This window comes from Dromiciops gliroides, chromosome 2, assembly GCF_019393635.1.
Source record: "Dromiciops gliroides isolate mDroGli1 chromosome 2, mDroGli1.pri, whole genome shotgun sequence".
Lineage (NCBI taxonomy): Eukaryota > Metazoa > Chordata > Mammalia > Microbiotheria > Microbiotheriidae > Dromiciops > Dromiciops gliroides.
In genome coordinates this window covers 192,618,588-192,642,148 of record NC_057862.1, presented here as the reverse complement: position 1 = coordinate 192,642,148, position 23,561 = coordinate 192,618,588, and the positions used below count along the sequence as shown (strand labels likewise).

General features: G+C 48.5%; 1 protein-coding gene and 1 pseudogene across 3 annotated transcripts in view; one reads left to right on the top strand and one right to left on the bottom strand.

Moving 5' to 3' along the window:
• The window catches only part of MAPKBP1 (mitogen-activated protein kinase binding protein 1), a 77,446-nt gene that overhangs the window by 11,866 nt on the left and 42,019 nt on the right, over positions 1 to 23,561 (bottom strand). Inside the window, exons 4-31 of one of the 3 annotated variants that reach the window (XM_043984654.1) lie at positions 13,641 to 13,703; positions 13,281 to 13,338; positions 12,539 to 12,709; positions 12,028 to 12,165; positions 11,622 to 11,804; positions 11,314 to 11,331; positions 10,558 to 10,718; positions 10,126 to 10,315; positions 9,743 to 9,889; positions 9,359 to 9,537; positions 9,067 to 9,158; positions 8,640 to 8,765; positions 8,327 to 8,397; positions 8,029 to 8,150; positions 7,624 to 7,699; positions 7,384 to 7,495; positions 7,206 to 7,269; positions 6,470 to 6,604; positions 6,104 to 6,240; positions 5,580 to 5,635; positions 5,021 to 5,272; positions 4,399 to 4,565; positions 3,964 to 4,109; positions 3,573 to 3,776; positions 3,160 to 3,244; positions 2,481 to 2,761; positions 1,668 to 2,270; positions 1,108 to 1,199 (exon numbers count right to left, since the gene is read on the bottom strand). In XM_043984654.1, the coding sequence (XP_043840589.1) occupies positions 1,108 to 1,199; positions 1,668 to 2,270; positions 2,481 to 2,761; positions 3,160 to 3,244; positions 3,573 to 3,776; positions 3,964 to 4,109; positions 4,399 to 4,565; positions 5,021 to 5,272; positions 5,580 to 5,635; positions 6,104 to 6,240; positions 6,470 to 6,604; positions 7,206 to 7,269; positions 7,384 to 7,495; positions 7,624 to 7,699; positions 8,029 to 8,150; positions 8,327 to 8,397; positions 8,640 to 8,765; positions 9,067 to 9,158; positions 9,359 to 9,537; positions 9,743 to 9,889; positions 10,126 to 10,315; positions 10,558 to 10,718; positions 11,314 to 11,331; positions 11,622 to 11,804; positions 12,028 to 12,165; positions 12,539 to 12,709; positions 13,281 to 13,338; positions 13,641 to 13,703 (4,129 nt within the window). The remainder of the gene's footprint in view (positions 1 to 1,107; positions 1,200 to 1,667; positions 2,271 to 2,480; positions 2,762 to 3,159; positions 3,245 to 3,572; positions 3,777 to 3,963; positions 4,110 to 4,398; positions 4,566 to 5,020; positions 5,273 to 5,579; positions 5,636 to 6,103; positions 6,241 to 6,469; positions 6,605 to 7,205; positions 7,270 to 7,383; positions 7,496 to 7,623; positions 7,700 to 8,028; positions 8,151 to 8,326; positions 8,398 to 8,639; positions 8,766 to 9,066; positions 9,159 to 9,358; positions 9,538 to 9,742; positions 9,890 to 10,125; positions 10,316 to 10,557; positions 10,719 to 11,313; positions 11,332 to 11,621; positions 11,805 to 12,027; positions 12,166 to 12,538; positions 12,710 to 13,280; positions 13,339 to 13,640; positions 13,704 to 23,561) is intronic. The other 2 variants (XM_043984656.1, XM_043984655.1) reach the window with 2 other exon arrangements.
• On the top strand, positions 14,518 to 14,778 carry LOC122741310 (annotated as a pseudogene).

Here is a 23,561-nt window from a genome sequence, read left to right as displayed (position 1 = left end):
GGCAAGTTACTTAAGCCCCATTGCCCCGCCAAAAAGAAAAAAAAAAGATTTTGGCAGCTGTGTGGAGGGTAGAATTGTGAAAAGAAAAAGCCTGCAGGGAGACCAATTGCAGGGGGGTATCATAATAGTCAATGTAAGAGGTGATGAGGACCTGATGGTAGCAGAGTAAGCGGAGAGAAGGGAATGGGTCAGAGAAATGTTGGGAAGGCAGAAAAAACTTGGCATTGATTGGATATGGAGGGGTAAGAGATGGTCAAGAGTCAAGGAGAGGGGTGATGGTCCAAGTGGAGGGAGGGCTGGTCTTGGCAAAGAGAGTGGCTCCTACTTCAACAGAAGCCGGAACAAAAGTGGAGAGAATGGAGAAGTATCTGAAGGGGACTGGAGCTATTTATATGTGGATTTAGGAGATGACATTAAGGATATCACTGAACTAGCATTTAGCACCTGGTGGAAGGGGGCATTTCATAATGCAAAGACATGACCTTTGTGCAACTGACTGTAGCCAGCAGAAAACCAAAATGGCGACAGAAACCTATCCACCCTATCACTCCCACCCCTTCACAGAAGGTCAAGGGAAATTGGCTTTGCATGGGAAGCTGTTGGGATACCTACTCAGGGCTTCTTTTCCAGGGTGGATGCTCACTGCTGACAGGTCAGAGGGTATGGCACACATTCAAATTCACACTATTTGAAGTTTTAATTATGTAAAATAGGGTAATTTGATCCAGCCTAGTAGACCTATGCTGTGCAAATCTGAGTATCCCAACCTCTTCAGAGATTTGTTATTCACACTAATTGAGACCTGGTTATAGCTCAAGCTGTGCAGAACTTCCACTCTGTAGTTACCCTGGCCCCGCCATGGATCCTGACCTGATCCTTGACTCCCTGGGTGAGGAAATAAATCATTACCCAACTTGAACCCTTAAGACTTTTGTCAAATATCTTTTTCAACTTTCTCTAGGACGTCCTTGTTGCCCGACCCATTTCCCTGTTCCATTCTACTCTTTCCTGAAGTATAATTACTAGCCAACTGTTAAGACGAATAATAGACATTATCACTCTGCCAAGAAGAGGAGAATTCTAATTGCTCCCTCGGGTGTCACTCACCAACCGATACAGTTGAACAGCCTGGTGCATGCTGCTCCGGAGCTCTGCCACAAGGCGCTGGCACTGTTCCATGCTCACCATCGGCACTGGTTCTGGGAGGGACAGATGCTGCGGTGTGAATCCCTAGAAGCTTTCCTTCTAGGCCTTCTACCCCCAAACCCCCAAAGCTGAGGGACTCCAGAGCTGCACCCAGCCCTTCTGCCAACCTCAGCTACCTGCTCCGGCTCACAGGCAAGGCCACGGACCCTTCTTTTGGGGACTATTCCCCCTCTTAAACCATCCCCTTATCAGCCCCACCCCAGTACAAGAGGCTTATGTGAAAGGGGCCAATCCCAGAGCTCAGTTGGCACTGAGGTGGACAAGGCAGGCACAGGGAGAACACGGTGTTCAGCAGGAGGGTCTCACCATCAAGGGAGTGACTTATGGAACGAGACAGGAGCAGACAGGACGAGACACAGCAGAGGCTGGATGCACAGAAATGGGATGGAGCCGGAGAGTGGCCAACAGAAACAAGAGAAGGGGAAGGGGACAGGAGATGAGATGTGAGGAGCTATGCACACCTGAGTCCTGGCTCAGGGAAGCCCCTGGCCTGGAAGGTTCCATGGGGCTGGGGGTCTTCTCTGGGGATGGGGGCTGCAAGTTCTCAGGCCCTCGGGGGAGGCATGTGGCTGGTAGTTCCTGGGCACAGGAGCTTTGGGGCCCAGGTTGATCCTGGCACTCTGTCCTGGGTGTGAGAATGGTGCCCTCCCCCAGGCAGGCCCGCCCCTCTGGTGTAGCTGACTTTTTCCCCAGGCCCCCTGGGGAGCCAAGCTGTTGAGCTTCACAAGAGGCCCGGCCCTTTGCCCCAGGGGAGAAAGCAGCCAGGCTGGGCCGGTCTGGCAGTGGCTTGGGAATGTCCAGAACAAGGTGAGCCCGGCTTGGCAGGGCCAGTTTGCTGATGGATGTGATCCTGATGGGGTTGGGGACCTGAGTTTCAGCCAGTTCCCCCTGGCCTAGGTTTTCCCCCACAGAGGTGCTACGAGACATTTTAGCCATGGAGCTGGTAGTGGGGTTCAGGTAAGAACGAGGCCGAGTTGGACGACTGTCAGCCTGGGTTAGAGAGCCCAGTCCTTCTTGGATGTCACTGTGCTGTAGGGGGACTGGACCAGGTAGAGGTGGCTCATCTGTAGAAACAAACATAACTAAGGCTAAGCTGGAGCAAAGCTAGCCCAAAAGGTCACAGCTTTGAGCCCAAGCCTAGGGAACATCCAGAGGCTTGGAAGGCCCCAAGGGCTGGTACAGGGATAACCCCCAGTGAATGTCAGACTCTCCTACCCCTGGGAACTCCCCAAGCTCAAATATCTGAGGGAACCACATCAAGCTGAGTCCCTCACCTCGTGACACTAGGTTATGCACCGACTGGGCTTTCTGGAGGCCACCGCCAGAGCCAGGTAAGGCAGTCTTCTTGTGTATCCAGCTGCTATCCAGGTTCAGGCGGCGCCGTCGGAGAACAGGGGCCACAGGCTGGGGGTCAGAGCCACCAGGAATCGGCTCTGCCTCTGGTGGGACTCCTGGGGGGCTGGTGGCTCCACTGCTAGGCTTCTCACTGGAGGCCTGGAGCACTCTGATGGGTCTCTGGGGTAGGACTGGTCTCGAGGAAGAAAGAGACAGCTCCCTAGAGGAACAAGACGGGACAGAGCCAAGCTGAGAATGTGAAGAGAACTCAATGGCCTCCCCGCATGTGCCAGCTCCTGCCCACGGGCAGAGGCCACCCAAGCTCCATTTTGACTACTCTTTGGGGATCAGCAGGGCAAAGGGCAAGCCCTTCTCTGCTGAAGAGAGGGGTAGGGCAGCATAATAAGGCTCGAGCATGGGGACACAAAAGCCCTGAGTGCTACAAAAATGCCTGACACCAGACTTGGGGGTTTCAAAGGACCGGCTCATTTCTAATCACTTCCTAAGCAGAGCCACAGACAGAGGTTTTTACTTCTCTGTTTCTAGGGCCAGTGAGGAGATGAAGGGATCTAGGGCTTCAAGCTTAGTCTGGGTGCGTCTAAGATGAGAATGAAATACCTGAGTGTAGGTGTCTGCACCTGTGACAGGAACCGGGATGATATGCTTTGAGGTTCTGACCTCTCTGGGGGTCGGCCTGGGCCACCTGTCATGGAGACAGACAGTAAGTCAGACGGTCAACAAGCACTTGTTAAGCTCCTGCTACGTGCCCTGAATACCAGTAAGAGCTAGGCACAAGCCTGAGTACCACTTCCCAGCCCTCAGGACCCAGATTCACCCTTCTGTGACACAGAAACATGGAAACCCTGGGGGAAACTCCCATCCACCCCTGGGCCCCTGCTCTCTGGAAGAGAAATCCTAGGACATGCTCTGCCCTCAGGTCTTTCTTTCTTCCCTTGAGTTCTCTCTCTCTCAGGTAGACTGGGAATGGATCAAAGGTTATTGTGACCAGGGCCCTGGTCCCCTGGCCACACCTGGAGCAGCCCCATTGGCTAGGGTCTCAAAGTGCCGTCTGAGGAACTGTTCCTGGTCAGGAGTATGGGGGCTGCCTCCCTGAAGCCCACCAGAGCCAGTTCCTCCATCCTCCTCTGCTTCCTCCTCTTCCTCTTCCCCCTCAGCTGGTTCTTCAAGGTCTGAGGAGATTCCGTCCACACTCAGGGGCTCTGTGCTCTCAGAGTCTAGGGAAAGGGGGGGAGGGGTGGGAGGAGAGGATATACTACACCCATATCTTACTTCAATCCCATCATTCAGCGTTCCCAGTGTTGTCCTGGCCCCAAGGTTTAACCTTTTTTCCATCTGCATGCTCCCTCTGCCCACTGAGGACGCTCTAGGGACCATGGGCTTTAGGATGAATAGTCTTCTTACCTTCATTGGGATGCTCTGGGCTGGAGAGGCGGCTGCTGCTATAATCCACAGAGCAGGCACTATCAGGGCTGTGTTTCTCAGTGCCTCTGCTACTCGGGTACACTCTACCCAGTGGTCCATGGGGAAGGGCCTGTGCCTGGAACTCACTGCCAGGGGACAAGACCCAGTGAGTATGGAGAATGAGAGGAAGGAGAAGTGATTAACCACTTTGTTAGGATGCTAACTTCCTTCCTCATCTCTGAGAAGATGGCAGACTATCACTTGGGCCTATTATTTTGGGGAAGTACAGGCTTGGGGAGAACTAAATAGAGATCCAACCTCCCATATATCCCATATACACATCTGAAACCAACTTGAGAAAGATTCCAGAGGAACTAGAGGGGTAAGGAAGGCATTGCCCCATGAGGACTGGATAGGACAGAGGAGAGTCCTTGCCTGGTATCAAGGGGAGGGCAATTGCCTGGCTCTGGATAGACAATGCCATCTTCATTGTTTATTTGCTCCAACTCTTGAGTGAAGACCCCCTCTTCCTGAGAAATCATTTGGATCACTTGAGAACAGGAACAAGGCTTGGAAGTCAGGGGTCGGGGAATACCGCCATTCTAGAAACATGAAAAAGGCCAGAGTCGAGTTTCCTGACATGAGAAGGGGTCCTCAGAGAGGGATGGAAGGCTGGGAAGAAGCTTGGACCACGCTAATCCTGAGGAGACACTTAAGTACCCCCTGGTCCCGGATGTGAACCACAGCGCAGATAGTGAATCTGGAGGCAGATTTATGGGCAAGATACCAGCTAGAGCTATATCTGTATGTTTTCAAGCTACTGGAAAAACTGTACTCTTTTATATCCTATGGATGCCCATCCCCAAAGCCATTACTTATTATACCTTATCACTTCAGGGGGCTGAAAATGGGGAAAAATTTGTTTCATGTTAGGTACCAGATCCAGATATGTTCCAATCTGAATCTGTACCTGAAAATAAGATGAAAGAGCCCCAGACTTCAGGTGTCAGGTAAGGCTGATGTGGATCTTGGTGGTCAACCGGGAAAGGTACCTTACCTGGCTGGGATGGGCATCCACAGGGGCCTGTTGGCTAGGTTTCTCCAGGACAGGCGGGGCCTGAGTCAGGGACTCCTGTGCCAGAGATTCCTGGCTGGGTGGCCGAGGTGCTGAGGACAGTGTCTCCAACTGCCTAAGGTCCAACATGGAGCGGACGCTTAGTTCTACACCTGGCTGGGCCCACCGTCCTCGTCTTCGGGGACCTTGGCTGGTGGCAGGAGCTGGGTCCAGGAATTCTACTCCCTCCTGAGCCTAAGGAAATAGAGGGTCAGAAGAAGGGTTAGGTCCTGCCTTGGGAATTCCAGACCTGGAGTTTCTACGGAACCTTCAATTTCCCAGGGCTCTTGGCATTTCTGACCCTCTTCCTGACCAACTACTTACAACTTGTGCCCCTGAAGGGCCAACTAACTGGATCGCTTCTGTTCTTCCAGCCCTACTAGGCCAGAGCTGATTGTGCCCACAGAAAGGAAAAGGGGTGGGGATTCCCACTTGGAACTGATTCTTACCCTCAATCTGTGATCAGTGCTGTTGTAAATAAACATTAGCAAGAGGCACTCACCCGACTCATTTCCCAGTGGGACAGGCTTCGGGGCAGGGCTGGACCTCGAGCTGAAGCTGTCAAGGGGGAAGAATTAATGGGACAGGGCTCTGGGGAATGCTGAGCAATATCAAGCTCAACCAACTTTCAACCTCAACTTTGACTTCTCTAACCCCAAAAGAAACATCCTATTTGCTTCTGCATCGTGATATCTGAGATCTTTCAGCTCATCCTGATGCCCCCATATTCCCATAATTTCAGGGCTTCCCAAATTTTTTTGGTCCCAGTCCCTTTTTTCTTCTAGTAAGTCTTGTGGTTCCCAGACAATATTAAAGGAGATAAGTTGGAGAGTTAACCATGCATATGGACATAAGAGATAAAAGAGATTCATTCATTTCAATAGGATAATAGTTACCAAATAATAGTTGTACCTCCTTGAAAAGCTTTTATTCTTCCTGGGGTGTGTAAATCCCAGACTGGGAACCCCTGTATTACTTCATCTGGGCCCCATCTACGTTCTTCCTTTACACCCAGGAGACACATACCTGGATCTTTCTTGGCGCCCTTGGCAAGAATGGGCAAAGCTGGCAGCTCTTCTTCCTCAGTGCCCTCATCTTCCCCATCTTTGTCACTGTCTGAGGAAAGGGCTGGTACTGGAGAAAGCACTGGAGGGGCCTCTCGACTAAAATCAATAGGGATCCCAGGAGCAGGGACAGAGACAGAGACAAGGGAAGGTTGTTAGAAGAGAAAGTGATCAGTATTGGAGGAAGCCAAATGAGACGGTCGGGGTCTGAGAAGGAGGTGTTCACATGATGGCCCAGGCCATGAGATGAAGAGAGGAGTAAATGTGGGCAAGATCATGGAGAGGCAATAAGCAGCTCCCAAACACACCCCTTTCCCATGATCCTTACCGGCTGAGTCCAGAGGCCCTTCGAGGGGATGACAGCCCCTGCTGCTTGCCCCCTCGCTGGCGTTGCCGAAGCTCAGCCAAACGTTGCCGCATGCTGATGGTCATCTCGGAGCTCAAGCGCCACACAAAGATGCAGCTAAGGGCAGAATTATAAGAAGAATAAGGGGAGGGAGTAGAGATGAGGCAGAATCTAAAGGATGGGCAACATTATCATGAAACTCTCCCAGGGCTGGTGGGCAAGATGGCACCGATTCAGAATAGGGCTGAAGATATCAAGTCAACCAATCAATTAACCATTAAACACTTAGGAAGCACCTGCTATGATCCAGAAACTGTGATAGGCACCAGGGAGACAAAGGTAAAACTGAAAGTCCTCCTTCTGAAGGAGCTTGTGTTATGTCAGAGGAAATGACAAATACATATGTGCGTTTATACAAGACAAACGAAATTAATACGAGACAACTTGATGGGGACAGGGAAGGCAACAGCAGTTTAGAGCCTCACATAGAGGATGGCTGAACTTGGAGAGGGATTCTATGAGATGGGGACGAGGGTGGGGTGGAGTGGTTTCTAGGTGAGGACAAGAGCCAGCACAAAAGCACACAGAGGTGAGATCAAGTTTTACGTGTGAGAGACGGACAAAGGCCGCCCATTCAGACAAATGGACCAGAAGCTATCAGAAGAGAAGCTGTGGTGAGAAAGATGGCCTTCTCCCAAGGGAAGCTTCTCCTGCTCACCTGTCTCCTGATACAGAGATGAGATGTTTGCAGTCATTGCTGAACTTCATGCCAGTGACAATCTCTGGGGAAGACAGAATATAGTTCATGAGCCTCCTCTAATCCCCACCAGGAGCCTGTCCACATTTTGAGGAAGGGAGCTGAAGATGGGGTAAGCCAGCTGGAAGAAAGAACTCACCTGAATGGCCATACATGGTAGCTACACACTCTCCCGAGGAGAAATCAAAAATGGAGAGGTTCTTGTCTGAACAGCTGGTAGCAATATAGATGCCCGAGGGGTCCGTTTGAACCTAAAGGATGAGGTATTTGGTAGGGGGAGGTAAGAGGCAGGCTGGGGTAGAAAAGCACCCAGCACTCTCCATTGAATAGGGATCCCTCCAAACCTCGCACTGCTGCTAAGCCTGAAAGGTCTCCTTACCTTGATGAGGGTCCCATCCTCCCCCTGGGACCCTTTGTAGAGTTTCTTCTGCTTCCCACTGCTGATATTAAAGATCCTAAGGAGAGAAAGGAGAGAATTTAATTTCATGGGCCCACACAGTTCAGATACTATGGGAGGCGGTGTGGTCAGCACATGGCTGGGTGGTAGAGAGGGGTCTTTTCCTCTCTTCCCCCGTCCTCCCCACCCACCCCATCCCAGACAGGCAATGCCCTCCAAGAGTAATGGTCACAAGGGAGAATCCTAAATATGAAAATCGAGGAAGCAACAGGATCAACACAGTCCTGGCCTCTGGTCAAAACCAGGGCTTCCTAGAGCTGATGTGCATAACTGGTACTTTGGAGAACAGGTGAACAGAACTGCTCCATCTCAGGGGAGGATACCTACCTAATATTTCTGTCCTGGCAGCCAATGGCTGTGTATTTCCAGCTGGGTTCCACATCCATGTCATACAGGGTTGTCTTTCGCACCACATGGTGCGTCCGTGTAAATTGCACCCCATCTCCAGACTGTAGGGGACACAGCATGTGGACAGGGCCCAGGCCCAAATACTTCCCCCTTCAGAAACCCTCCTGCCCTAGGAGCCTTCACTCCCATCTCCCTACAGCAGCTCTTAGGCCAACGGAGGCTCTTTGTGGCAGCTATCAGTGCCCATTCTCTATTGTGCCCCACTGAGGCCCATTACCTTCTGTGCAGTACGGAAGTAGATGCTCTTGTCTGCTCCACAGCTGATCATGCGGACCTGTCCATCACTTGCTACGGAGGAGAAAGATTAGCTGCCCTAGCTGTCCCCGCTGCAGGAATTCCCTTCCCTTGTGGTGAGTTGTGACCACCAGCTTCTTGACAGCCTCAACAACATCAAGTTTGTACCATGCTCCTGACTGATGCCCAGCACTCCACCCAACGTACAGGAAGACCCTTCTGGCCCGCCCTAAGGAGCAACAGGACTATTGGGACAAGTTTTAAACCCCTTGGCGCCCTCCCACCTTGAATCTTACCCGCAAACTTGACTGAAGTGATAGAAGAAGAATGTTCGTCCAGCGTCTGCTGCAAACTATATTCCCGGCCAGCATCCAGTACATGGATAAGACGGTCTCTGCTTGCTGAGGCCAGCAGCTTTAAACCTGTGACCAGAGCCCAAAGGAGGAATTTACCAATCAGTGGATAGATACTCAGAGTGCATACGGTCCCACAGTCTGGGGACTACCCCAGTTGACTTGTAAGATGTGTACATATATGGGGTGGTGGGGGCAGGGAGAAGATAGTACAAAGAAGAGCCCCTGAAGAAGCACGTCAGGGATAAGAAACACTGGGAAACTCACTATTCTCCCCATTCTGAAGGGGGGGTGGAATATTGCTCAGCTCCAGACTCAAATTAGTAGTACGGGCCTGGACTGGCTGCCACCCCGGGCCACCCCCATTCACCTGTGTCTGGCTTAGAATATTCCAGGCAAAGAATCTCTGAGTCATGGGCCTCGACCCGCAGCATCTCACTCAGGGACTGCAGTTCATGTACCCTGCAAGGAAGAAGGTGGAAATGTCTTACCGAAAGAAAATGTAAATGGGAAAGGAAGTCCCTTACCTGTTAGCACACTTCCTTCCCTCACTCTTTCCAGCCAGAGCCCTTCTAATATGGTATTCACCACGGAACCAGCTCCCCCAGGCTACACTGTGGCAGTGAGGACAGTGCTCGTATCTCATGACAAGACTTACTCACCTAAGCGTCCCTACCCGGTCCCCTGATGCCAGGTGCTGCCCATTGGGGCTGATGCAAACAGAACGGATTCCAACACGGGTATCTACCAATGACCCATCGGATTTGTCTCCACCCCCTGGCAGCTCTGTGTCCAGCAGGGCCTGGGTGTTCCCATCCACATAGATGATCTTGATCAGGTCCTAGTTGGGGGGAAATCCAAGTGAGGGAGAGATGCTGCCCTCATGGTGGGTACAACATAGGTGGCCAAAGGAAAGGGAAGACTTCTGGAGCACATGGCTGTGGGGGCAGGATGCTCGGCTTACAAGGAACAGGCTCTTGCCAAGAGGGGGACGGGGTGAGTGGCCCCCAGCTTGGGGCTGGGGTCCTGAGAATCTTGGTTCTCACATTACTGAGGATGTTGCGGTGTAGTGCAGAGCCATGGATGCCTGAGCTCTCCGTGTTCCACAGGCGGATAGTATTATCTGAGGAGCAGGTGATGAAGGAGCTGGGGGGCAGGCAGGCTTGGTTACTGTCCTTTACCTCAGGGTATACCTGGAGTGGAGGGAGAAGAGACAGGACGTGGGGCTACAGTTCCAATTCTACCTGAGAATGGGCATATGAGGCGGATATAGGAAGTTCAAGTTCATCCCTTGAGCCCAAAGGAGAGAAAGTCTTTAACATGAGGAAATAGCATGCAGAGAGTGCTATCATCTGTGCACCCCAGGGCATGTGGGTATCCATGACCTGGCTTTCTCTCAAGAAAACAGAACCCGCCTCACACCACATACCTCCACACTCCAGACGCAAGAAGAATGGTAAAGGGCTGAGTACACTTTGCCCACTTTCTTGGGGTCCCTTACATCCCATACATAGAGGCTATGGTCATTGTATACGCAAGACAGCCACTGATTAGTAGGATCAAAGGTCAGGGCAATGGTGTCTGGGTACTTGGCATCAGCTGTACCAGAGAAGAGGCGGCTGTGAAGGAAGAGATAGGGCAACCTGGTTAGGAAGAAGCTGATGCAATGAAGGATAAAGGGAATAAAGAAATGGGTCATCCAGGAAAAAAAGAAGCAGGATACGGGGATCTCTGGCTCATTCCCAGAGGCCTCCATTGGGAAGCTGATGTTCTCCTCACAACAAATTAACAGAAGACGAGAGAAAAGGAGGCAGTAAGAGAAGAAGCAAAGAAAGGAGTCAAAAGGGCAGACACAACTCACCTAGCTTCGGTGATGCTGGCGATGTCAGTCCCCAGGGCATGGGGCCGGGGCAGTGTACTGAGGAAGTGAAGATTAGAGGGGTTGAACAGACGCACGGTCCCATCAGCACAGCCACAGAAGATGTAGTCTTGGCTGACCGAAATGCAGTGGGCCACTGTTGTCTATAGATAAAAGGCACTCAGTCATAAAAAGAGAGCCAAACCCACTTCTCATAGAGAAAGGCAGAGTGAATAATGGCCCCCTAATGTTCCCCCACTCACACACACACACACACACACACACACACACACACACACACACACACACACACACACACACACACACTCACTCTCTCTCTCTCTCTGGGACATATGTCTACCATATATATTCACTTCTAAAGAAAATGGCCCCCACTGCTCTTCTTGCCTTTGTTTCCATCAATTGGTCACTTGCTTTCAGGAGAAAATGGCAAAACCGGGGCAAGGAGAAGAGGAAGTATGGTTGCTGCTGCCTAGAGCCCCTCTGGCTGCTTTCTAGCAGCTGCCAGAGTAGCAAAGACTAGATGGGGCAGGAGCTCATTCACTTCAGAGCTATCCAGAAAGCCCAGGACATTCTGCTCAGCCTAGTCAATACTCGCCAAGCAGCAGGCATGGTTCTAGGAAGAGCAGCAAGGAGCAGGGAAAGTGACAAGGAAGCCGAAACAGGAGGGGCTAGGCAAAGATTCAGAAGAGCAACAGAAAAGGGGAGAAGGAAAAGGAAACTCTAGGCACCACTTACTGTGAAGCTGTCTGTATTCTGAGTAGAGGAAGGGAAAAGCAGAAGGAGAGAGCAGAAAGGAACCAGTTACCCAGCTAGCCAGGGGCTCTGTGCCGAGCCAGGCCCAGCTCCCTGGGTCTTGCTTCGTCATGGAAAATTCCCATCCCACACAAGGCCTCTTTCCCTTTCTTGCAGGTTGTCAATGGGGTCATGATCTTCAGGGGTCCTAGGCTTAGGTCCCCTTGGAGAGCTGCTCTAGGTACTAGATCTCCCCATGAGCCAGCCAGCAGTCCTGCCTGGGACCCTTCGGGGGTCAGACCCACACTTACCCGGAGTTCCACCCATTTGTCCAATAGCCTTCGATCACTAAATTCACACAGCAGCCCAGAAGAGGTGATGCAGAAAGTGCTGTCTGCTTTCTTGCCTCGGCCACATGCCACATCAGTAAAAAGATTGTTCCGAAGCTCTCCCAGCAGCCCTGAGCGGCCCAGCAAGGGCACTGTGGTATTCACCTAGGGGCACATATTGCTAATGTTCAACCATCCTAGTCACATAGGAGGGGGTGAATATGCCCCCAGCAGGGAGGGAAGATACAAGTCACAGATATCTAGGACTCCTTGGCCTAAGCTGTGGCTAAGTCTGGGTGCTCCATTCCCAGTTAAGTGTGACTGAAAACCAGGGGATGGAATTCATGGTAACCCCTAACATGGTGGCCCCTTTCAACCTGACTCTCACCTTTGAAGTCTTACTGTCATCCAGGTACCAGAATTTGATGTGCCGGTTGCCAGCAGTAACAAAGTAGCTGCAGTCCTCAGAAAAGGACACAGCCATCACTCGACTTGAAACCTTGTTGGAAGCTACCACGATGTTTTTCTGAGGAAGAGAGCCAAAGCAATCATTAGGAAACTGCTCTAAAAGGCCTAAAGGAAGGGTGAGATTCTGAGCCTATAGAAAGACTGGAGGAAAATCCCTGATCGATAGGGAAAAACACTTCCCTCTGTGGAAGAGTTTGGAAAACTCCTTCCCACAGGGATTTCTGGATGGGATAGCTCCTTCAACTGCCAAAGTTGGTATATTACTGCTTCTTTCTATAGTCCCTATTGCTTCTAAGAATGTGACAAAGAGCAGCAGCCCAGGACAGAAACAGACCAGGTCAACAGAATCATCTCCCATCCTGCCCCAACCTGCCTATTGGGCCGCTCCTCGACAGGGTCTACACACTTATGTCCCTCAGTTTCCCACTCACCTTCCAGGACCAGACATTGACAATCATGTCATGCTGATAGCCCACGGAGACAATGTACTTGGCGCTGGGGGAAAAAGCCACACAGGCCACGCCATACTTGTGTTCTTGTAGTTCTGCCACCTGGTTACGCTCAGCCACATCCCACACACGGACAGCAGGCATGTGCCCACTCTAAGGGAAGCATGGAGGAAGCTGGAGGTGAGGAGTGTGGATATCTGCCCAAAGCAGGCCCCATAGCACATTCTGCCCTGCATTAGTTACTTGTGTCCCTGCTGGAAGTTCCCGAGTGTCCCTATACTTCTGAAGCTTACCTTTCATCTTCCCATACTCCCTGAGCTTAGCAAATAACAATAAGAGACAACATTTATCTAGCACAGCACTAAGTGCTCAATAAATGTTTATTAAGTGAATATTAGAGCAGAGAGCCTGACTCTCTGACACTATGGGCCTCCCTCTGTGGTGATGGGAACGGAGAAAGGGCAGACGAAAGGGGACACAGACAATACTCCTCTACAGTTCAAGTCACTGGCTCACATTGCTTCCTTCCAACTATAGCCCAATAGGAGGCAAGAAGCACCCAGCAGGGGGCCCTACAGGGCAAGGTACATTATCCAAGGATGGCCACAAAAGGGAACTGGGCATCAGGCCAGCAGGGCTAAACTTCAAAGGGGCCTGGGAGTCACTCTTAGGGAGGGTAAAAGAGACCTGGCCTAGTGCTACTGGTTCCCTCCCTGTCACTTACCTCTCCAGTGACCAGGTACTTGCCATCTGGAGAGAAGGCAAGAGCAGTGATGGTTTTCCTACAACAGAAAGAAAAACATCTGAGGGCCAGGACAGGTTCAACTGGGCACCCGTATAGGTATACCTGGTACCCAGACAACCTGGCCAGACTACAGCAACAAAGGAGGTCCCGTGACAGAAGTGCAAGAGAGATCCCAACACCCAGCCCCCAGAGAGAAGAGGTCACAGAGACTGAGATGAGGTCAAGATGCACAGGATAGAGATCCTCTACCCAGATGAGGAGGAGACCAGCCTAACCCCAAAGTCCTCATGGAGGGGGGAAGGCTCTTCCTGAATTCCCTGGAGCTCAGTGCCTACTCACCTGGAACTGTTGAGGATGTGGTGCTGTTTGTGCTTCCGGGGATTGAATAAAACAACTACACATCTGGAAGAGATAGTACAGGAATAATCAGCGAGATCTCCATGGCTGACCTCATCCTATAACCTCCCAACTCATTTTCTTCTTTCCCCCCAAAAGCAGAGTTCTGACTATATCATCTGTCCACCAAAAACCCCACGATGCCTCATGAACCCAGGCCTTCCAGGAAGGCTAGGAAGACTGACTGGGAGATTCAGGAGCCTCAGGTGACAACTCGGAGTTAGTAGAGCCTCGAGGATGTGAGTGCAAAGTGACGTCTACATTCCCCAGGAGAGTGTTCTGGAGTTTGGGCCCTACAGAGGGAGAGAGTTCTGCCTCCGTCCCCTGCTTTGTTCCTCCTACTTTCCCTCAAGTACTGTTAGATAAGAATATATCCCTCCATTAGTAGCCCCAGCCTGGTACTAAGCATCAGTCCTGCTTCTCACTCTGCCCAGGTCCCAGGGACTAACCTTCCCCTAAGCAATGGCTGCAAAATCCCTGTCCCATGAACATATCCTAGTAAGAATGAGAATAGTACACGACGCCACAGGGAAAACTGGACCACATATCGCCTCTCACTTGGCCTGTAGCAACAGGTCTCCTCCCTGCCTCAAGTCCTTCCCCACTTCGATCTACTCAACTGCCAATGTCACTTTACTACTCAACAAATTCCAGGGGCTCCCTATTATCTCTAGGATCAAATGTAAAGAATTATGTTTAGGGAATGGCTTAGGCAGTGAAAGCACCTGCCGGGTCAGACAGAGTGCCTGAGCCACGCCGCCGCTGCCCCCTCCCACCAGGACCCGTCGCAGCCGCCAGCGCCCCCTGACCCACGGTAACCATGTGTGACCGCGTAATCAAAAATGCAGACATGGCGGAGAAGATGCAGCAGGACTCCGTGGAGTGTGCCACCCAGGCCCTGGAGAAGTATAACATATAGAAGGACATAGCAGCCCATATCAAGGAGTTTGACAAGACGTATAACCCCACCCGGCACTGTGTTGAGGGGAGGAACTTTGGCAGCTATGTGACGCAGGAGACAAAGCACTTCATCTACTTCTACCTGGACCAGGTTGCCATTCTCCTGTTCAAGTCTGGTTAGAGCAAGGCCTGTGCCTCCTGCTCTGAGAGCCATCCAAATCACAAGGACTGCAGCCTAAATTCCAAATACAAAGACTGAACTATCTTCGGCATTGCCTTGGGAATACCTCGAGCTTTAAGCCTTTATCATGTTGTTGTACAGGGCATCCTATGCACTAGTTTGTTGTGGTTATAAAACAATTAGCAAAAAAAAAAAATATGTTTAGGGGCAGCTGAGTGGCGCAGTGGATAAAGCACTGGCCCTGTATTCAGGAGGACCTGAGTTCAAATCTAAAATCAGACACTTGACACTTACTAGCCGTGTGACCCTGGGCAAGTCACTTAATCCTCACTACACCACCAAAAAAAAAAAGTTTACCATTAAAGCTCTTTGAAACCTGGCCCCTTTCTAGTCTTCTTACGCTTTCCTTCCCTCCATGCATTCTGCCCTCCAGCTAGACCTTTGCATTGGCTCTGCCTATGCCTGCAATGGTCTTTCTCCTCATTTCTGCCTCTTAGTTTCTCTGGCTTCCTTCAAGACTCAGCTCTAATTCTACTTTCTGCAGGAGGCCTTCCCCAGGGCTCCCAGATTCTAGAGCCTTTTCCTATGAGATGACTGCCTACCTACTCTATATATATCTTAGACCTATCTAGTTATTTACGTGTTGTAACCCTCTATTGGGATGTGAGATCCTTGAAAAGCGGCCTGACAGAGGAAGAGCTTAATAAATGCCTGCCGGCTTACAGACTGATATATACTAGTGGCAAAGCTTGGACCTCAAAAAGCCAACCACCTACATGCTTGGGTCCCCACATTTATCAAACAGTTTGGGCATATTCTTACCCTATGTACCCAGAAAGGGGACAGGCAATCCTCCACACATATTCTCCTGTGACTCAGGAAGGGGGTTAGAGGCCAGGCAAAGGCAGAACTAATAAATGGCTCACGATGGGAAAAGGATGGGAAGCAAGAAGACAGAAAAGGTTATCACTGGCCTGCTTCTTGATATGCCTCTGCTATTGTCATGGCTCCTAAGAACTTCTGGGCCCATGTGACCCTAGGCAACCTCATTAAAGATGCATGTTATAGACAGTGGTCCAGAACAGGACCAGAAACCCTTAACAGTGGTAGAAGCATGTTCTCTAGCCACAGATGTAACTTCTATGGCCAAGCATTAAAACTTGATGGAGCTTGGTCTACAGAAATGTTTCCGAGCCCCAGGGAATGGGGCAGTACCACACAGGCAATCAAGGGGTTAAACACTGCAAGTTTCTCTGACTTCCTGCAAGATCCTGGTACCCATCATGCCCTATTCCTCCTTTTGTTATCTAATTTGTAGCTGCAGGGTCCCTGGAAGTGTTTAACAAAACTGAACACAAAGCCCGTAGCATAGTAGAGAAAAACAGTGAGAACCCCTCAAGGATCTAACCTTCATTAATTAGGGAAGCCAACTGGAACCGGAACCGTCCAAAAAATAAACATCACTACTATTTGATACAGAAGTTAAGCAGATAAAAGTTCCTATCCAACACTATTCAAAGTTTAAGACCTTCTAAAATGAATACTTCTAATCTAAAGACCAAATTAAGCAGACTGGATAAACCAATCTGAAGGATAATTGAAGACATTTATCTCTAAAAGGTAACTTTCTCTAGTTAAGGGTGTGGAGATTTGCAGTCTGCAAGGGGAGGCGGGGCACGGGAGAAGAACTGATCTGTATTGTGATTCACAAATATGGATCTGCCCAGAGTTGTCACACTGATCAGTAATGACTTAAAAATCCTTAATCACATCATCACTCTCCCCTCTTCTCTACCTTCCTCATATGGCTCTCTATCCCTGCTTGTCTCTTTTCTTGTTCCCCTAATTCCATTCCCTTTCTTTTATGTCTTCCTTCCCTTTCAGTCCCTATCATCTCAGACCTACTCCTCTCTCCAGTACACCAGACAGAAGGATCTGGTTGAGAAGAGGCTAAAGGGCAGCTAGGTGGTGCAGTGGATAAGACAGACACTGAGAGATACAGAGACAGAGAGACAGAGAGGGGGGAGAGAGACAGACAGAATTCTGTGGATACTGAGGATCGGGGTCTTGGCCAAGAAGAGTGCATTCCAGTGTCCAGGGAGAGTTTATGAACGGGGGGGCAAAAGTAAGTCCCAGATCACTATTGGGGGGCATGCAGGGTGAAGGAACAGATGCCAACTATTAGCTTTGTTTTCCACTTTCCAGTTGTGGGGCACAGATCCAGGGAGGACTGAAGAATAGACTGGCAGCTAGGGGTGGTATTCCAGGGTAAGGAGTGGTTACAGCGCTAAATGGTCTAACAATCCAAGAGCAAGTTTAGACATTAGTAGTACAAGTATAGCTCAGACCACAGGAGCAGAGAAGGGTCTGTTTCAGCCTTCAGACCAGTCTGAAGCCTGAAGAGAAATAACCAGAGCAAGAATCCCAGATAGAAGGGGAGTCTAAAATTCTGTCCCTTTGAACAAGCAGAACTTCCCAGACAGGTTAAAAGGGCTGAGTAAGGGTTTACTACTACTCAGATCCAAACCCAGGTCAGAAATTTGCAGAGCTCAGACAGGGGGCAGCACTCAGACCACTCTCCCTGAGATCCTAGAATAGCACAACACTCAATATCCCAAGAAAGCAGCAACAGGATCTGTCTAGACTTTCCCTCCAGTAGTGTACAGGGTCCCAGCCTGTCTCAATCATGAAGGAGGCCAGAAGAATGAGCAAACAAAAAAAGAATCCCACCATAAAAAGCTATTATGGTGGCAGGGAAGCTAAAGACACAGATACAGAAAAAGAGAAAGACTCCCAAACATCTAGAAACAAAGTTTCAGAGAAAGACATAGATTGAACACAAGTTCCTGGAAGATTCCTGGAAGAGATGAAGAAAGAGTGTTTTAAAAAAATGAAATGAAGGGAGCCAAGATGGCAGAGGAAAGGCAGTGAGCTCCCTAACTCATGACACGATCACTCCAAAAAATATCCAAATAACACCATAGGAAAATGCCCAGAGCACCAAAACTCACAGAAGAATGTGCTGAAATCATCTTCTAACCAAGAACGGCTTGGAAGGTCGGAAGGAGGGAGCTACTGTGCTGATACAGGAGTCGAGCCCAACCCCACAGTCACCCTGACACAGATCCAGTCCCAGGAAGGTCTCACCAGAAAAGCAGACCCCCAGAGCCTCTGAATCAGCTGAAGCACCAGTGTTGTCTGGAACTAAGCTCACAGTCTGGTGAGTGGGCTGAGCCCTGAGCAGGGGGAGACTCAAGGAGGGACTAACAGACACACCCAACTGGGTGTAGTAATCTGTTTCATCTGAGCCTAACACTCAGAATTGGCTCAAAGACCTCAATCTCATTAGAATTGGCTCAAGGAGGAAATAATGTACACACTCAATTGGGTGGAGTAATCTCACTAACCCTGCAGGAAAATAGGAGGGGAAGGGGATAAAGAGAGAGGGGCAAAAGAAGGAAGGTCAGAGTGGGGGAGGGGACAGATAGAAGCAAATCCCTTCTGAAGAGTGATAAGATGAAAGAAGATGGATAATAGAATATCATGGGGAAGGGAATAGGATGGAAGGGAAACAGTTAACAATAATAATCATGAAAAAGAGAAAAGGGGAAAAATTGTACAAAAAATATTTATAGCAACTCTTGGTGGAGGCTAAGAATTGAGAATCAAGGGAATGTCCATCAATTGAGGAATGATGGAAAAAGCTGTGTTATATGATTGTAGTGGAATGGTCTTGTGCTACAGGAAATGACAAACAGGATGATCCCAGAAAAACCTGGAAAGACTGATGAACATTGATGTATAGTGAAGTAAGCAGAGCTGAGAGGACATTGTGCATAGTGACAGCAGTATTGTTCAATGAGCAATTGTGAATGACTTAACTACTCTCAGCAGTGCAATGATCCAAGACAATTGCAAGGAACTAATGAGGAAGCTTACTATGCACCTGTGAGGGAAAAATTCATCCTCTTCTCATTAATTCTCAGGAACTCAGCAGCGAGGTGACAAAGGCTTTATTTTCTTCTCATGAGAAGGAGGTACCCTAGTGTGCAGCTAGTGGGTGCCCAGAAAGGGGGCTCGAAGGCCCTGTTTTATACCCTAGTCCCTAACTCGAATGGACCTTCCCCTTTTTCATCACTGGTCAGGGTTACAATCTACCGCAAAAACTAGCTAATTGGAAGGCAGTATTCCCACCCCTCTTCCTTGTATGGGCATAACTCAGGAGTGGACCTTATACTTCCTTATATGGACAGAACTCTGGAGAGGACCTAATTGAGACCAGGGCTCCTTGAACCATGTGACCTTGCTAACCTGAGGGGGAGGAGGGGATCTGAGACCTTTGTCCTACAAACAGGTCAGGGGAGTATGACTGACTGTTATATCCACATTGAGAGGAGACAATTACCCATTTCTCACAGCACCCCAGTAGAAAAAACTGATAAAAAGAACACTTGTGGATTGTACATATATAACCTGATTGGAATCTTGTGGAGGGGGGAGGAAAGGGAGGGAGAAAAATTTGGAACTCTAAATCTTATGAAAATGAATGTTGAAAACTACCCTTACTACTGGAAAATAAAATAAATGTTTGTTGCTGGAAAAAAAAAAGAAACGAGGGACAGCTAGGTGGCGCAGTGAATAAAGCACTGGCCCTGGATTCAGGAGGATCTGAGTTCAAATCCAGACTCAGACACTTGACACTTACTAGCTGTGTGATCCTAGGCAAGTCACTTAACAACCACCACTACCACTACCACCACCACCACCACCACCACCACCACCACCACCACCCCGGTTGCCCTGCCCTGCCCCTAAAAAAAGAAAGAAAGAAATGAAAGTGCTTGAGGGGAAAAAAATGGAAAAGAAATTAGAGTTATGGAAAAAAAGAGTTGTAAAGGCAATTAACAACTTGGAATAAGAGGTATAAAACCTTTTCAGAGTAAGCAGGTCTCTGAAAATTTGAATGGACCAAATAAAAGCCAATGATTCCATGAGACAACAAGAATTGTTTTTTTTAAAAATTCAAGGCTGGGGGCAGCTAGGTGGCGCAGTGGATAGAACACTGGCCCTGGAGTCAGGAGTACCTGAGTTCAAATTCGGCCTTAGACACTTAACACTTACTAGCTGTGTGACCCTGGGTAAGTCACTTAACCCCAATTGCCTCACTTAAAAAAAAAAAAAAAGAAAAAATTCAAGGCTGAAAAAAATAGAAGAAAATGTAAGGTATCTTATAGCAAAAACAACTGGCCTAGAAAGCAGATTGAGGAGAAAAATTTAAGAATTATGGGGTTATCGGGGGCGGCTAGGTGGTACAATGGATAAAGCGCCGGCCCTGGATTCAGGAGTATCTGAGTTCAAATCCAGCCTCAGACACTTGACACTTACTAGCTGTGTGACCCTGGGCAAGTCACTTAACCCCCATTGCCCCGTAAAAAAAAAAAAAAAAGAATTATGGGATTATCTAAATGCCATAAGCAAAAAAAAAAAAAAGAGTCATATTTCTAGAAATCTTAAAAGAAAACTGGCCAGATCTCTCAGAAACAAAGGACAAGATGGAAATAGAAAGAATACACCAGTCACATCCTGAAAGAAACCTCCAAATGAAAACTTTCAGGAACATCATAGTCCAGGTCAAAGAAAAAATACTATAAGCAAACAGAAAAAAAGGAATTCAAGTATAAAGGAGCCACAGTCAGAATCACATACAATTTAGCAATCACCACTGGAAAGGAGTGAAGACTTTGGACTATCATATTCCAGGAGGCAAAATATATAGGCTTAGATCTAAAAGTAAATTACCCGACAAAACTAGTATTCCTCACGAAAAGACAAGAGTTGGGTAGGAACAATGAAGTTCAAATACAGGACTTATAGTTAACGTAACAATAAAAACACAGATGAATCATCAATCAGAAGGGATGTTTACTGAGCCTCCAACAGACCATACACTGGGGGCCTACAGTGAAGACTTATCTGCACAACAAAGCCCTTGGGCCTGAGTGGTCTAGAATTTCCTGCATCTCTTATCAGCTATAGACAAAGAGCTTTTGATGAGGGGTTATTTAACTTGAGTAGTCTTTATGTGAAATCAAGCCACACTTGGCACAAAAACTTAGAAATATGAGCTTTTGTGTTGTTGTATGGCAGAACCAAAGTTTGGGGTTAGCTTGTGAAGTGTCCATTTAAACTCACTGCCTACACATTGGCATCCCATGGCCCTCGAGGAAGAGTTCACACTTTTATCCATGGCGAAAATGCCTTTGGTATGTCCTAACTATCTTAGTTTTCTCACTCCCCTTTGGTATCCGACAATACCATTTGGCATCCAATGAGTCAAAGGAGGACGACAGCTCAGATTTGTTTATATACAAAAATCTCAAGTAGTCGGGGGAGGGGGAGAATGAGGAAGGTAGGTTTGATGTGGGATGGAATTTAGGTCAAATTAATAGTGAGTTGTCCCAAAAGAATTACAAGACTCAGTGACTCAGTTTCCTAAGTTTTATTGCAATACTGTGGGTGACCACAGGGAGAGAACCAGAATAGTGGAAAGGTATCTCTCAAATAAGGAAAGGAAAGACAGTTATATTTATAGTATGGATAAATTGATTATAAGTCTCATTATAATAATCTCCACCTTGGGAGGTACAGGGGAGGGCCTGTCTTTCTCATTATAATATTCTCCACTTAGGGGTGTTTCAGGGGAGGGCTTATCCTCATTTGGAGCTCCTGGGGTCCTAAGCCAAACCCCAGGTGGGTACCTTTTTCAGTGGAGGTGTGTTTTGGGGGTTTACACATCATAAGGTGAATCTGGGGACAAATTTGGCCTTTTCTGCGCATGTCTCTTTCTGATTCCCATGGCTAGTTTCAAAATATAATCATTTTTCTTTAGAATTTCTATAGCCTTGTCTTTTCCTTTATTGTTATTTTGACCTGACCTGTTTTGGTCGTTATGGATGCTGATCACTGTGGGTACAAGAATCTAGAATCCTGACTTGTAAGTTATCCATTAACTGGGACCTAACTCCCTTTTGGAGCTAATATCTGAATTAAAGCTTGGGTCTTAGGGTCTTCTGTTAACCCTTTTTTTTACCTCCTACATCAGGTTAACAGATAGATGGCCTGATAGGAAAATAAAAGGCTTTCCTTCCCTCTCTCATACTCAACTGTATTCTGAAGGGTTAGGAGAAGGGGAAACCTCACAGGTACCCAAGGGACTAAAAAGTGGCAGCCATATATATCAGTTCCTCAGACTGGTCTTTAAAATTACAGTGTGCGCTCATCTTCAGACCGTACAACACTAAAAAGAAATGTGAGGCCATATTAAACCATTCTTAATCCAGGACGTAATGGCTGTGACTCCGTAGATGGTGATTTCGGTGTGAGGAAAAATGCAGGAATGGTATGGCAAAGAAACTCCTCCTCCTCTAGAGGTGTCTTTGCCCACCGAGACCACCTTGTCCACTTCATGCTATGAGACGAGAAATCCACTGGTGGCAGCTTAATGATCTTCTACATCTTCATGCTGATGTAAGAGTCTGGTAAACCTTATTTCATGACCTTTGACCCATATCCTCAGCCTGGCAGAGGAAAGAAGGGTGTGGTCCCAGTTTGCATCATTTCTGGTCCTTAGCCATGACATCTATCTGACCTTGCTAAGCTTCTTAAGGAGTCATGCTCACATGGGCCCTCGTCCCTCCAGCAATGTTGCTTTAGCATCTCTTTCCAATGAGGACAAAGCCTACAAGTTGAGTCCTTGTTCTAGGAGCCCCAGGGTACAAAGAGATCCCTGGTTTTTGCAGCGCCAGTTATCAGGCTCCTGGCAGTTCTGGTCTCAGTTCTTTCTTAAAGGAATCACGTTGCAGGGCCAGAAGCCAGATACAAGGAGCCACTGCTCTCAGATAATGCCAAAATTTTCTTCAGGCTTCCCTGAACGGACAGGCCCAGGCCTGCTATTACATGAAATCCAGTATTCCCAGATGTTCCACCTTCTTTCATCAACAGAAAGGTAGAGTAATATGATTCCTAGGAAGATCAATAACCTAACTCCATGAATAGGGAAGCAGGAACCTTAAGAGTCAAGACCTAGTTTCATCTGTCTTTTCCCTTGAGGCTGAGCCAATGTAAAGAAAGTGGTTTAGGAGAAATTGGGTGAATTGAGAGGGGGATAGGGGATGTAGGGCAGGGGGAAAGGAGCATTGGTGGACTTGTCCTAGGGTCAGTTATACTCAGTCTTCCTTCAGTAAATTAGAGCCTCATTCCTCAAAGAATCACAGTTTCAAAGCTGAAATGAGCCTTTCATCTTTTAACATGAAGAAACTGAAGTCTAGGATCACACAGCCACTGTCTGAGGCATGATTCAAACTCAGGTCTTCCTGAGTCTACACTGTGATGATGAGCCGCCTCTAAGGATGGCCTCTGGTACTCCATTAGGTAGCTGGGACTTCGCCAGGTCAGAGCCATGGTAAATAATAGGTTCAGTGGATGAAGCCAATGTTAGGCAAAAGGAAGGACAGAAACAAACAGTTTTTAAGCCTGGTCCTGTGAAGTGCTTTAAAATATTCTCTCATGTGGTCCTTACAACAACCCTGGGAGTAGGTATAAAGTAACAAACCTTCTCCATCTGGGCTAACATACTCTCTTAGATTACTACAGTGTAGTGGAAACACGCTGGGTCCTGGGTTTAAATCCCAAACCTGCCTGCCTGTCATTACCTGTTGGACTGTGGACAAGTCCTTACCCCACTGCAGTGCACACTTTCCTCCCATGTAAAATGTGGGAGTTGG